General features: G+C 33.5%; 1 protein-coding gene across 2 annotated transcripts in view; it reads left to right on the top strand.

Annotated features, from left to right (window-relative positions):
• The window catches only part of Ttc7 (tetratricopeptide repeat domain 7), a 252,039-nt gene that overhangs the window by 69,633 nt on the left and 168,504 nt on the right, over window positions 1-13,902 (top strand). For both annotated transcript variants that reach the window (XM_090369480.1, XM_090369481.1), the window contains exons 7-9: window positions 1,336-1,399; window positions 1,832-1,969; window positions 7,325-7,408. In XM_090369480.1, the coding sequence (XP_090225606.1) occupies window positions 1,336-1,399; window positions 1,832-1,969; window positions 7,325-7,408 (286 nt within the window). The remainder of the gene's footprint in view (window positions 1-1,335; window positions 1,400-1,831; window positions 1,970-7,324; window positions 7,409-13,902) is intronic.

Raw genomic sequence — 13,902 nt, 5'->3', positions numbered from 1 at the left:
TCTTGTATTTTGGAGCCAAAATACAGATTATAAGTTACCTTGATCATAGTATAAATTGTTCTTTGTGCTGGCCAATTACATATTCACCACAAACAGACACTATCAGATTAACACACTGACATGATATTTCAGTTCTTTCACAAGAAATATGAAATTTACACAAAAATTATAGAAACATACTGAAAATATCAACTGCATGGGTATTGCCAGTCTTGTTGAAAATTAAATTAACTGTGTAATTATAAAATACAGTTTGTCCTGCTATCACCATTAATATAAAATAATGAAATTTTCAGAAATTTTATGACAGGAATATTTCAAAGTAACTTTGGAGATCAGGGGATAAAGTACATTTAGAAAAGTCTTATTATTAACAAAAAAAAAAAAAAAAAAAAAACGTTGATGAGGAAGTATAGGGAAAGCTATCAAAGTTTACTGATGAAGATTTGGAGGATGCTTAATCATCAAAATCAGGCTATACTGCATCAAAATAACTTGGTCTGAAGTTTGCAACTAAGATTTAATGGCACTAAATTTATGATCTTGTGCTTGGAGATTAGAAACCTAGGAGTAACTTACAGATTCCTATATGGAAAAACCTGATGTTTTTCCATATAGGCCAGTAAATCACATGTTGTCCTGTCAATTATTTATCACACTTTTGTAAGTAGGGAAAATTTCATTATTCCTTCTAAAAGACTGTGTTGTTTTCAGATCTTCCAATTGCATCTAAAATAAGACAATGAACTTCTAGAGAGATTTCAAGTGTGAATTGGTTAGTAACATTAATTGTTATCCTTCCAAGGAATAGCTTAGGAGGTGTTGATAGCTAAGCTTGATTACTGGGCACCTTTTGGGGAGGGGAGGGGCATTGATTGAGGTCTATAAGGCTCTGAAAAGAATGAGTGAAATGAATGGTTGAGATGTATTCACGCTAGTAGATGAAACAGGAACCAGAGGGTATAAATATAAAATTTCAGGGAGTAACACAAGAGTGGATTTCATGATACCTTTGGACAGTCAGTGTTACCGAATTAAATTACCTCTCAAGTTTTCCAAGGTAGAGTTTAACATATCTCTATGCAAAATTGAGGGGACACTCTCTGTTGAGGAAATAATGATGAGTGATTAGGAAATTGGTTTATTTATTTTTTTTTTTTTTTTGGCATTTGTAGAATAAGTTTGCCTTGTGTGGTAGCCTATTTCTTTTACTTTTTAAAATTTATTTATCTAACAAGTTATAGTTCTGACAAGTTACAGTTCTGACATAACTGTAACTTGTTACATATCTAACAAGTTACAGTTCTGATGAAACAGTTTTTTGCTTCATTCCAGTCTATTCTTGCCAAAAGATGAAAATGAAGAAATCCTTTTATTATTATTTATCAGCGAGGCTATGGTGAGTGCACTACATTCTTTAAATTTAGACTTTAGATTGTCTTAGATTTCTAGCTATTGGTGGTGGTAGTGTAAAATCGTGTACAAGATACTGACAACTTTAAGGAACATTTTTATCCTAGCCAGTAAAGATTTCAAAAACTTTTAATTGATGAAACTGTAGGAAAAAAATCTTCTTGACAAACACTGTGTTTAGTCTTAAGTAAGTAGAATGGGTTTTCAAATAGTAGCTAGTGAGAGCAAAATAACAAAAAAAAAAAAAAAAAAAGTGGGTGGGACAAAATTGTCACTTGATGACTAACAACAGATTAATAAATAAGAAATTTACAGATTTTATAAATACAATAATTATTTTCTGAAGGTTGTGAATAAAAATTTAATGTTTTATTATGTTCATAGAACTTGGCTGCTCATGCTAATATATTTTTATTAGGCAGTCAGAAATGCAGTGTTGGATAGGTCACCAGAATTTAAAGATGCAAGAATCCATTCTTATCATAATGTGACTGCTGTGTATGATTTGCTTACAATTGCCTTAGCAAGGAGAGGACAGTATCAGATTCTTTCTGAGGTATATGTGATAGTTCCTTTAATTTTGTAGTGTTTTAATAAAATTAAGTGTAAATAGTATTTGACCATGGACTTTGTAAATTGACACATTACTAGCAGGATAAAATGAAGAGCTAAAAAAGCTCGTTTTACTCTAACCCATTGACATCAAATTCTGTAATACAAATGTTGGCATTTTAAGGCAGCTGTAATATCCATCCATCTTAAAACACTTGTGCAGGGAGCTTTGAATATTTTTCCTTGATTTCTTAAGCATTTTTAAGCTTTTGATATCTTAACCTTTGTTGGTAACATCAAGCAGAAATTGAGATGGAAGATAAGTTTTGTTTATGTTCAATTATGTTTAACTTAAACAACACAATTCAGCATACGTTAGAATAGTGCCTCTTCAACTTTCAGATGCATAAACTATGCTATTCTCTAACAAATTCTGCAAACTAAACTTTAAAGAAAGTGGCAAGTGTAATTAAGTTGCCATATTCCTTTGTGAAGCTCTTTTGAAACCAAAACTTACAGGATCCTGACCATCTGACATTGTTCTTATTGATGTTACACATGTATGTGTGAGGCTTTATGTGGCTGATCTGTTCCTTTTTGTAGTTTATAATGCTCTATGTGATTGGTTTTCATATATGCATGCCTCATTTGAAAGTGTGGAATTGTTATAAGAACTTGATAATTTTGAAATCTTTTTTAAGTGGTTGTAGCATTTCTATTTAATATTTTTATTAAAGTGTGGCATATTTTAAACTATAATAGTATCACATTTTCTGTTTAAAATCTTAACCTGTTTAGTTTACTAGATATCGAAATAGTAAACCTATTAAAAAACATGCAGATTGAAATTTCTTTACAACAAAAACCTTTGCTTTTTTTTAAAACAACAATAAGTTAGTCTTTTAGTAATTTTATATTCATATAAAAAAAATATGTAAATTTTATTTTTCAGCTGAAATATGATTAGCTTATAATGTGAGTGTTAAATTTCTCTTAAGAACAGAGTTATGAAGGCTTCATTAAATAAATTAAAAAATATATATATCAGCATCTGATAGTTTTGTGGTTTCACCACTTGTTACTCATTTTGAAAGATCTAGATTCAAGTTCCATCAGTGATGGGGAATTTCTCAAGGCATTTTAATTCAAGGGTATATAGTTGACTGGTTTGGGGTTCTCTAATCAGAGAACCCCAAGCCAGTCAACAAGTCAGGTAGTACAAATTTTAGCTCATCAGACATCCAAACTAGTCTGAAAACATGCTTTTAATAGACATACTGCATATCTATGCAGGTGGCAGACAATATGTGCTCATTCCTATTAGGTGTTGTATGAATCCATATATCAGTGAAAAACACACCTTACCAACTCTTCGAGTTTAGTCAGAAGTTGTCTAATAATCATATCTTATGGTTTTCCAATAGGTTTAGCTTCCCTCAGGTTTTACTAAAATTTATGTTGCAAATATAAAAATAAATATGTTTAAAATACATTACTTTTTTCAGTTACTGGCTTAAACAATATGTGCTTTAGGCGGTTCTAAAATAAATTTATAAATTTTAAAATTTTGTAAATGATGCATTCAAGGAAGCAAGTTTATACAGCATCATGAAACAAAAATATAAACATTTAAAACTCAATATGCCTTCTAATAATTTGCCTAAAATTTATTTAAATTTATTCAAACTTTTCCACAACACACCCAAGGAACCTGACCTCAAGGCCTACAATCAATTCGACATACAATTCACACATCTATCCAGTAGTCTTTTCAATTTAAATATCTCCTTTTGTGTGTTGCCTGAAAAAGAGTAAATAGGCCAGCATTTAGTTTACTCAGCCCTTATAAAGCCTTAAAAACCTCAGTAGGTCTCCACATAGGTGTTTAGTTTTAAGACATTGCAGTTCACAGAACTTAGGTCTTATTTTTGGTAAGTACCCTTTTATTCTTCTTACCAGTTTGTTTGCTTTTTCCTGCACCCTTTCTAACAGGTGTATGTCCTTCCTAAAATGAGGTTTCCAAAACCTGTTTGCACTATTCAAGATGTAGACTAGCCATTGCTTTATGCAATAGGATAATCACCTCATTCTTGCTGGGAGAATTCCTGTATATCATTGAAAGCCTAACTGCCTTGTGTTTGGTGCTGCAGAAATCTGTTATCTGGGGATTATTGCTACTTGTATTTATCAATGTTAAACCTCAAATGCTATTTTTTAGTCCATCTGTCTAGTTTATATCTTCTCAATCATAATATGTAGAAGGTTGCTGACAATCAGAGTATGCTACTCTGATTGTCAGCAACCACCCTTCTACCTTGTATCATCTGCAGTTTTAAACATCAAACTTGAAACACCATCATTAATGAATATTAGAAAGGATATGGTGCCAAGAGCAGGAGCCATTTATAACTATTCTCTGTCTCCTGCCATTTAATCATCTCTTTGTTCATAGCAGTAAGTTGCACCTAATTCCATATTGCTTCAGTTTGAATAACAATCATTTGTGTGAACTGCATAGAAAGCATTACTGAAATCTAAGTAAATGATGCCAGAATTATTCTTTTCATCTAATTCCTTTATGGCAACCGAATAATAGCTAATTAGGTTGGTCAGGCATGATCTCCCGCTCCTGTTGGCCAATCTGTGCTGTAATTGACTTATAGCTTTGCTCCTGTCCAGATTTTGAATTACTTCCTTAACTGTTGACTTTATTTTTCCAACAATTCTTTCCAAACAGGAAGGACAATGTATATCTCCATCTCCTGAATCCAAGAATGCTCTTATTGTTATAACTAAAGTTATTATTATAGCTATTATAAAATCAAATAAAATTGTTATTTTTACTTATAAAAGAAGTAACCAGTTTTAGTTATTTATTAAGGGAGACAGTATTAGTTGCACTTAATTTTGGTTTCTTTTTTATTAGTCAAGCAGTAAAAATTAAAACTCATTGAAAGCGCACAGTGCATAGCCTCATTGTGTGTAACCATATTACTGAATCTAGTTCAGCATGATTATTATTATTATTATTGTTATTATTATTCCTAGCCATATAGTGGAAGTAAGCCTGGGGCTTATGCTGCACCAGCTAAAAAAAAAATTTGAGTTACCCCGAGAGAGAGAGAGAGCCAGAGCCAGAAGTAGAAGGGAATCACTAAGAAACAAAACGATGATATTCAGCTCAGGACCCTGGGTGTGCCAAGCCCATATTCATCAGTTGTGTGCCCCTAGGATTAAATTGGACTTTATTTGGCCAGCACGTGCATCTTCGTTGATTTTCAGAGCTATTTAATTGCTTTCATCATTAAAATTGTCTACTTTAGCAGAAACAAATAAGAGATTACAGCATGTACTGGAAGATTTCAAGACAGTTTATATGTTAATGGATGGATTATTTGAATCATGAAATAATCTTGGGAAACATATATATATACATTAGCATTAGCTGAGTCATGCAATGCAAAAAAGCAAGCTTAAAAAAAAAAACTTCCTGTTTCACCCATCTGGTCACTTCAAATGTTTATCTAATTCAGCCTTAAATTTATTTAAGCTACCAACTTCCACAACAACAGATGGGAGTCTCTTCCAGCAATCAACTACCCACTGGCTAAAGGCAAATTTCTGCACATCTATTCTACAATTGTCTTTCTTCAATTTGAATCTATGCCCTCTCAGGTTCTTAATCAGAGTAAGCGGAAGTATCCTGTCAGCATTGAGCTTGCTCAAACAATGCAAGACCTTATACACCTCAATCAGATCACCTCACAGGTGCCTAGTCTCCAGATGCTGCAACTTGCACAACTTAAGCTCTTTCTTCATAAGAGCACCCCTTTGTTCCTCTCACCACTTTTGTTGCCCTTCTCTCTACTTGTTTTAGCTAAAATGAGGCCTCTAGACCTGTACGCAGTATTCAAGGTGTGGTCTGACCATTGCCATATACATGCGGATATTCACCTCCTTGTCTCTGCTAGCAAAATTCCTATATATCTAGCAAAACTCCATGACGTGCTCTGGCAGCCCATCTGCACTGCTCAGAGAACTTCATATCTGCTTGCACATTTAACCCCATGTCTTTTTCATTCTCCATCTCCTTTAGCTTAGTACCACGTAGTTGGCATGTTTCTCTTGGGTTACTGCTACCCATATGCAGAACGTTGCATTTGTCAATGTTAAACTTCAGTTGCCACCTCTTAGCCAGTCTGCTCAACTTTTCTAGATCCTGTTGCAGTAGCATACTGTCTTAACTGTCATTAGCAACCCTGCCAACCTTTGTATCATATGCAAACTTGGACACTAAGCCTGATATACCTTCATCAATATCATTGATAAATACACGAAACAACAGTGGCCCCAGTACCAACCCGGGGTTTGTTACCACTCTCTGCTGCCATCACTCAACCATCTCCTTATCCATTGCAGCAACTTTCCCTTAATGCCATAAATTGTATATTGTATGCATTATTATTGATTATTGATTATTGTATACATTAAAACAAGGAACCACCCACAAGCAAACACATTTATTAATGGATGGAAAATGTTAAAAATCTGGTAGGTGGATATCCTCAATATAAAAGTGGTACCCATGCAGAAGTGTATTTTCACCTTACCATATGTGTTTATCTTCACAATAACATATTTAAACACTATCTTGTAACCTTTGTAAGAAATTTTAAAGTTATTTCCTTTATTTAGCGGCATATCATGTATGTTTTTGCTCTTAAAATGAAAATTAAGCTTTTTTCCCATAAATGTTAAAATGACACTATTCTACATAAACCAGAATTATTTTACTGATATCTGCACATTGGGAATATGTTTCCATGCACCAAGAATATTCATCACATTAAAAATTGATGGTGTTTCTGTATATATGTGAATTACCGTTTTCTAGTGAAACTGAGTGCCAACATGACTGAGGAGAACCTCAGCTGCTCACTACTTCACTCATGTTTATACCCATTTTTATTTGAAAACAAACAGTAACTCAGAGTGGATACAGAAATGTTTTAAATTTCAGGTGAGCTTGTTTTAGTACCAGACATTCTCAGTATAGGGAAACATTCCAAATATTTAGATATCAGTAACATAATTTTGTTTACCTTATGTTGAGTTAAGTGTTAACTCACTGTATTTTTACTGAGAGTAAATTTCCACATTATATTTTTCATGCAGTGTATCAGTTATTGCTTAGTTGTGTTATTTCACAGCTGAATGAAAAGTTGAGATTTAATTTTGAGACAATTTTCAGATTAGGTTGGTTTTTAAAATGGCTATTTGACTAAATGCAAAATAGCATTCTCTGTTTTTTATAATTGTTCCTTTTTCATCTTTTTTTTTTTTTTTAATTTCATTTTAGTCCTTTGAACGAGCCATGAAGTTTGCATTTGAAGAATACCATGTCTGGTTTCAATTTTCTTTGTCACTTATTGCTTCAGGAAAGGTAGTAAAAAAAGTGTGCCTTTTGTATAAATATTAGGAATAATGATATTTTATTATTGGAAGTGTTTTCAGGATTTTGTTAACTAATAAGGAAATTTATGTAACTGTTATTCCAGTTCATGTGCAGGTGTGTTTAATATGTATAAAGTAATGCCATCATCATGAACTCTTTCTTTCAGAGTAGTCCTTATTTAAAGCTGTGCATTTTAATAGGGTCTAATTTTAGTAGGGACCATTGATTCTTTCAGTTGAAAACGTTTTGGACTGCTTTTAAAATACAGATTAGCATTAGCAGTGGCAAATGATGCAAGAAAGCAAGCTTGTAAGCATCAGCCAAAAAAAAAAAAAAAAAAAAAAAAACCACCTCCCATATCACTCATTCATTTCCTTCAATAATTTGTCTAGTTCTTCCTTGAACTTATTTAAGCTATCAGCTTCTACAACAACAGGTGGAAGTTTGTTCCAGCAATCAACCACTCACTGGCACAGATGTGATATTCTCTTTAATTTTATCAATGCTTGAAAACCTTTTTTTTCCTTTCATTGAGTTTTTTAGCATAGGAAAGAGAAATAAGTTGCAATTTATTTCTCTTCTTTTTTTTCCCTTTGAGAATGAGATTACAATGAAAATAATTTATATTATAATCATTGGAATTCTTAATAAAAAATGTAAGTTGAAAAACTTAAAAGGAAAAGTTTTCAACCTGCTGAATGTCAGATTGAAAACTGCCATTCAGCAGATTTAACTGCATGATCATATTTTTTTTGATCATGTAATTAAACTGCATGATCATATTTTTTTAAACAAAACTAACAAAGTACATTGGTAATTGATGCATTGTCATGATTAATAATTCCTTCATTTCACCAGGCGCCTCCATAGCCAGGTGGAAAGGAGCAGCAGTGCGTAGCACATGCTTCTTGATTAGACCAGTGTTCAAGCCCGTGACCACCAAATACGGAGGATGCAGAAAGATGATCAGGGAATGTCGGAAAACTACTAGCTTGGGGGATACACAGACTAAAAGGTTAACAGTTTGAGGCAAAAGTGATGCTTTCACTGCCTCTGTTAGAATGAGCAGCAGCCTGGAAAGCAAGGAAATGGAGATTTCCAGGACTGCTGGGAGTTGTAGTGGAAAAAAAAAATACATGGGCTGTGTTAGGGTAAATGAGAGTAGAAACAGGTGCATGTACACCTTGCAAGTAAAATGAGTAATAAAATAATAAAATGTTAGTAAAATGAACTTCGATGCTCCTTGTAGGGTGCCTCCGTGGGCAGGAGCAGCAGTGCATAGCACATGCTTCTTGATTAGACTGGGATTCGAGCCTGTGCCCACCAAATATGGAGGATGCAGAAAGGTCAGGGAATGACCACCGCGTATCCCGGAGCAATATGGCCTTAGTTGCTAATGCTCCTAAAAACCAAATAACAAACCTTCATTTCACCGAAGACATTTCTTTATTGCACATACAAAATTTCTTAACCTTGAAATGGTGGCACCCTTCTGATGAAACTTAAAAATACAATAGCAAATAGTTATTATACAATAAAGAGCAGATTTGTTTCTTACACAGTTGCAATGAGAATTTGTAATAAAATCCTTGGAATTTAAACATTTAAATTTTATTTGTGTACAATATATAGTCTGCCACATTACTTCTAAAAAGTTTTCAGTTCCTGTATGATGCCTTTCAGAATTTATACCAGATCTAGATGTAAAGTAGTTAACCCATTACTTTACACCTAGATTCCTTTGATTTATTCTGAACATTTAGTTCAGAATAAATCATCAATTTAGTTCAGAATAAAGCTGTTTTTTACTAGGTTTCACTTCCTTGGATTTATATCACCCTTTCCTCCTTGCTATGCTATCTTTGGTTTCTTGCAGCCGTTAATTTTTGAATTTCTGTTAGTAATTTCACATTTGTTGTGATTTGCTACTTTCTTAATTTTGGTAACATGATGATGCTGTAATTTTTAATTTTGATCTATCACTATTGTCACAGTATTATGACTATGGTCCAGTGTGCCATCTGCAAGGAAAGGGACCAAATGAAAGAGTTGTTAAATTTGTTGCTAATATTTTTTAATATTTATTAAAAAATAAGAATCATGTGACAGTATTAATGTCATAATGTGAAGGTATTAATATCAATTCCTCAATGATATACCATATCAGAATTTTTGATTTTTCAAATTTTCTTTTCAACTTTTGGTGGCATTTCTGAGGATTCCATAAGCTTTTTATTATATGATCAGAAACATGTGCACTTTTTGCTCGTGTTTCTGATCATATAATAAAAATTGTGCTTTGTCTCACATTTATTTTTCATTCCTAAAGAAGGCCTTCAAAGAACATTCACTCCTCTTTCAAAGTAGATGCCAGCCTTTTGGGCTAGGTTAGTTTTATTTTTTATTTATTTATTTATTATTTTTTTTTATTGTAGAGCAGCAAAGTTCACATAACTTCTTCATTTGAGATGGAGAAAAAGAACTGATGCTTCCAAAAGCTTTTTCTGTGTGCATTATTTGATTCATTGAAGGAAGGTTGCAGATTCTTTAACTTATTCTTAATTTATCTTTTTTTCTTCATCTAGATGCCATATCCTTTCTGCAGATGGTGAAGTATCATAAACTATTATAATGTTTCATTTCTTCTGAAGCAAAATATTTGTATTCTAGAAGTAAAATATTTTTACAGATTTTACAAAATTTAAAATTATATATTAGGTAATTTTAATTTTTTCTGTAGTTGTGGATTTGAATTTAATAGTGGTGCTGTCACTGTAGTAGGCATTAGAATTTTGTCTACATTGAATAAGATACACAAGGTCATTAGTTCTTGATTACTATATTTATATATCTCTTCATAACTATAAAATTATGCCCCACGTCTCTTGTATTAAGATAAAATTTGTTTTGTCAGTATCAGAAAAAAAAATTTTGTTGCTGGGCTAAATGACTGTGATATGGTGGAAGGATTCAACACTATGTCATGGATTGGTTCAGAGCTGGAAGGTTTCTAATCTGGTATTTACTTTTGCTGTTGTGCTGTGAATTAATTCGAAAAAATATTTCCTTTATGAAAAGGCATTAACTAAATACTGAGTTCAATTTCAAGGTTACTTTCTTTAAAGCAATATTTTATAGATCCATTAATTGATTACACTGTGATCCTGACAATACTAAATTTTAGTTATAGGATATTCACATATGAAGCTTCAGCCATTGAATGGTTCCAACAGCACTCACAAGTTAATTCTCTTAATGTGAAAATCTTCATGTCACATTTCTAACTTGAGCATCCCTTGTGCATCATGGGAACAATCTCGCTTTAAAACCAAGGTTCCTTGTGATATCTCCATTTGAACCAACTGTGAATGTTATACAAAAGTTCACTGTCTGGACTTAAGCTCTTTTTTCTCTTTCCTTGCAGTTTTTTAATGTAGTTTAATTTACACAGTGATGAACCATTGGGAGAAAAGTGTACACTATTCCAGGGATTAAAAAGCTCAGGTTTTATTTCATGTAATTTTAGTTCTTTCCCATCACTTCAATGAATTAACCAATTAGTTATGAAGATAAGTTTTGATGAATAAGCTTTGCTATTAATATATAAATCCTCATAAATCTTCAAAACTTGAAGCAGTGCTGTAAATTGTTCTTATTGTGCTCTAGTTTAATTTCTAACTCCCTATAAAAGTAAGCTCTGTGTTGCCTTTTTCACTTTCTTATTCCAAAGATGTTTTTCCTTCTGCTTGGAAATTTGCTCATATCCAGCCAGTTTCTAAAAAGGGTGACAAATCCTTCCCATCCAGTTATCATCTCATTGCAATTACTTTTATTCTTTCTAAAGTAACGGAGAAATCTATTAACTGCCAACTCTTAAACTATCTAGAAACCATCCATCTGATCAACAATCACCAGTATGGATTCTGTGTTGATTCACTTGTGATATTCTGGCTTATGTTACCACTGTTTTCCTCTTGTATATTAATGACCTTCTTCCATTGACTGGAAATTCTATCCATAGTTTTGCCGATGATAGCACATTGCATTCCACCTTCCAGTTTGAGAAACCTTGCCCTGCTCAAACAGCTCAACTTCTTTAATATCCACTACCAATTCCTTAAATGCTGATCTCCAGGTAATTCTCCATTGGGGCAAAGATAACTTAGTTGATTTCAATTTATCTAAAACTCAGTCCTGTCTTATCTCACAAAAAGGATTCTTCTGCTCTTATGATTTATCTTTGATGATACTACAATTTCTAGGCAAGATGATATATCTCTATTTGGGGATTACCCTGACTTCTAATCTCTCTTGGCATAAGCACATTACAAATATTGCTTCCTCTGCATCTAAAAAACTGGGTTTTTTTCTTTTGCTCTTGCCCTTCTTCCAAACAGCTGTTCACTCTGTGCAATTGCAAATCCACCCTACCATGGGATATTGTTCCCACATCTGGGTGGGTGCACACAAAACCGCAGCAGTGCGTAGCACACGCTTCTTGATTAGACCGGGGTTCGAGCCCGTGAGCCACCAAATATGGAGGATGCGGAAAGGTCGGGGAATGACCACCGCATATCCGCGGAGCAATATGGCCTTAGTTGCTAATGCTCCTAAAAACCAAATAACAACAACAACAGCACACAAAACCTCTCTCAGGCTTCTAGATTCCATTCAAAAGAAGACAGTTAGGTTAATTAATGACTCATCTCTAACAGAGCATCTCCACTTTGTCTCATGGATGCCCTGTTTCTGCTACATACTTTTTCTATAGATACTTCCATGGGCACTGTTCTTCTGAATTGGCTTCTATAATTCCTTCTCTCTCTTTCAAAGCACCCAAACACGTGCCGTTACTGCTCAACATCCTTGTAATATCCAGCTTCAAACTCACAGAAATAAATTTTCTTCTTTCTCATTTATTCATTCAACTTCCATTTTCTGGAACAGCCTCTCCTCATATATATTTCCTGATAATTACAATCTACAGAAGTTCAAGTGTAACGTCACCAAATATCTTCTTTCATCCTGTCAACCTCCAACCCATGCATGGTACTAAATACTATAGGTTGTAATAACTGTTGTCTGGGGTTTTCATTAAAAAAAAACTAATGTAATTTTTAGTCACAAAATGCCTAAACGGGGAGTATTATCCTTTCATCTCAAGTTTATTTAAAAATTTGTTAGGATAAATATTTCTCCTTAAATGAAGCAGAATGCCTAAAGAGTATGACCACATATTCCGACCCCCCCCACCACCCGAGAAAGTTAAGGATCCAGTTTCGCTGTGCTCCTTATCACTGCTTGAAGTTCTATCAGCACGTCTTAGGAGTTGTAGCAGTAGTAGTAGTAGTAGTAGTAATGGCAAATGATACATGAAAACAAGCTTATATAACATCAGCCAAAAAAAAAAAAAAAAAAAAAATTCATCCATCTGTATCCTTCAAAAATTTATTCCTTGAATTTATTCAGCTTATCCATTTCTACAACAACAAATGGAAGCTTGTTCCAAGAATCAACCACAACTTCTGCACATCTATCCTGCAACCATCCTTCATCAACTTGAATTTATGCCTCCTCATGTATGTAGGCTCACCAAGTGGAAAAATGCCATTAACATTCAGCTTATTTAATCCATTCAAGGCTTTAAAACTCTCAATCAGGCCTCCCCACAGGGGCCTACTCTCAAGATGCTGCCATTCACAGAACTGAAGCATTTCTAGGTGAGCTTACCCTTTTGTTTCCTTAACCATTCTGGTTTCCCTTCCCTACACTCATTCCAGCAGGTCCACATCCTTCCTAAAATGAGACCTCCAGAACTGTATACAGTAGTCAAGATGTGGCCTAACCATGGACTTATACAAAGGAATTACCTTCACCCTGCTAGCAAAGGTTCTCTATATCATTGATAATATATCATTCTCTATATCTACACACACACACACACACACGCAAAAACATATACATATACTCGACTTATAGAAATTTGACTTTACGTAAGTTTTTCCCCGTGCAAACTTTAAAAAAACATGGAAATGTATTTTGAATCCCCTAGGAATAAATGAAAGTATTGTGAAAATATCGTAATGTAAACCCTATAACACTTTTTTTTTTTTTTTTTGTAATTCATTTCAAGTCTTTGGAAGTTGGAAATTTCGCTATATTACTAAGCTATTTATCTCTCTAAAAGGTCATATTTATAATGGAAATTGCACTACCCTTTCATCGTTATCATATGTTCCTGTTATAAGAATCAATTTTGAACGCCTTTGTGATATTTTTCTAAAGCACTTTTCTGGAGGTCACGACCAAATAACAAAAACAATTTGCCCTTTCTGGTTTATTGGGCTTTTTTGTTTGTGCATCTAATTATAAACGGGTAGTAAACTCGATCTTATTGCATTTGCGATAATCCCGATAACGATAATTGTGTGAGTTTTTATGCTATTATGGTGACATGTATTCCCTTCACTGAAATCTTCAAT

The sequence above is a fragment of the Mastigoproctus giganteus genome, chromosome 3, assembly GCF_048544385.1.
Source record: "Mastigoproctus giganteus isolate SK-2022 chromosome 3, ASM4854438v1, whole genome shotgun sequence".
NCBI lineage: Eukaryota > Metazoa > Arthropoda > Arachnida > Uropygi > Thelyphonidae > Mastigoproctus > Mastigoproctus giganteus.
This window is presented reverse-complemented; position numbering and strand designations above follow the sequence as displayed.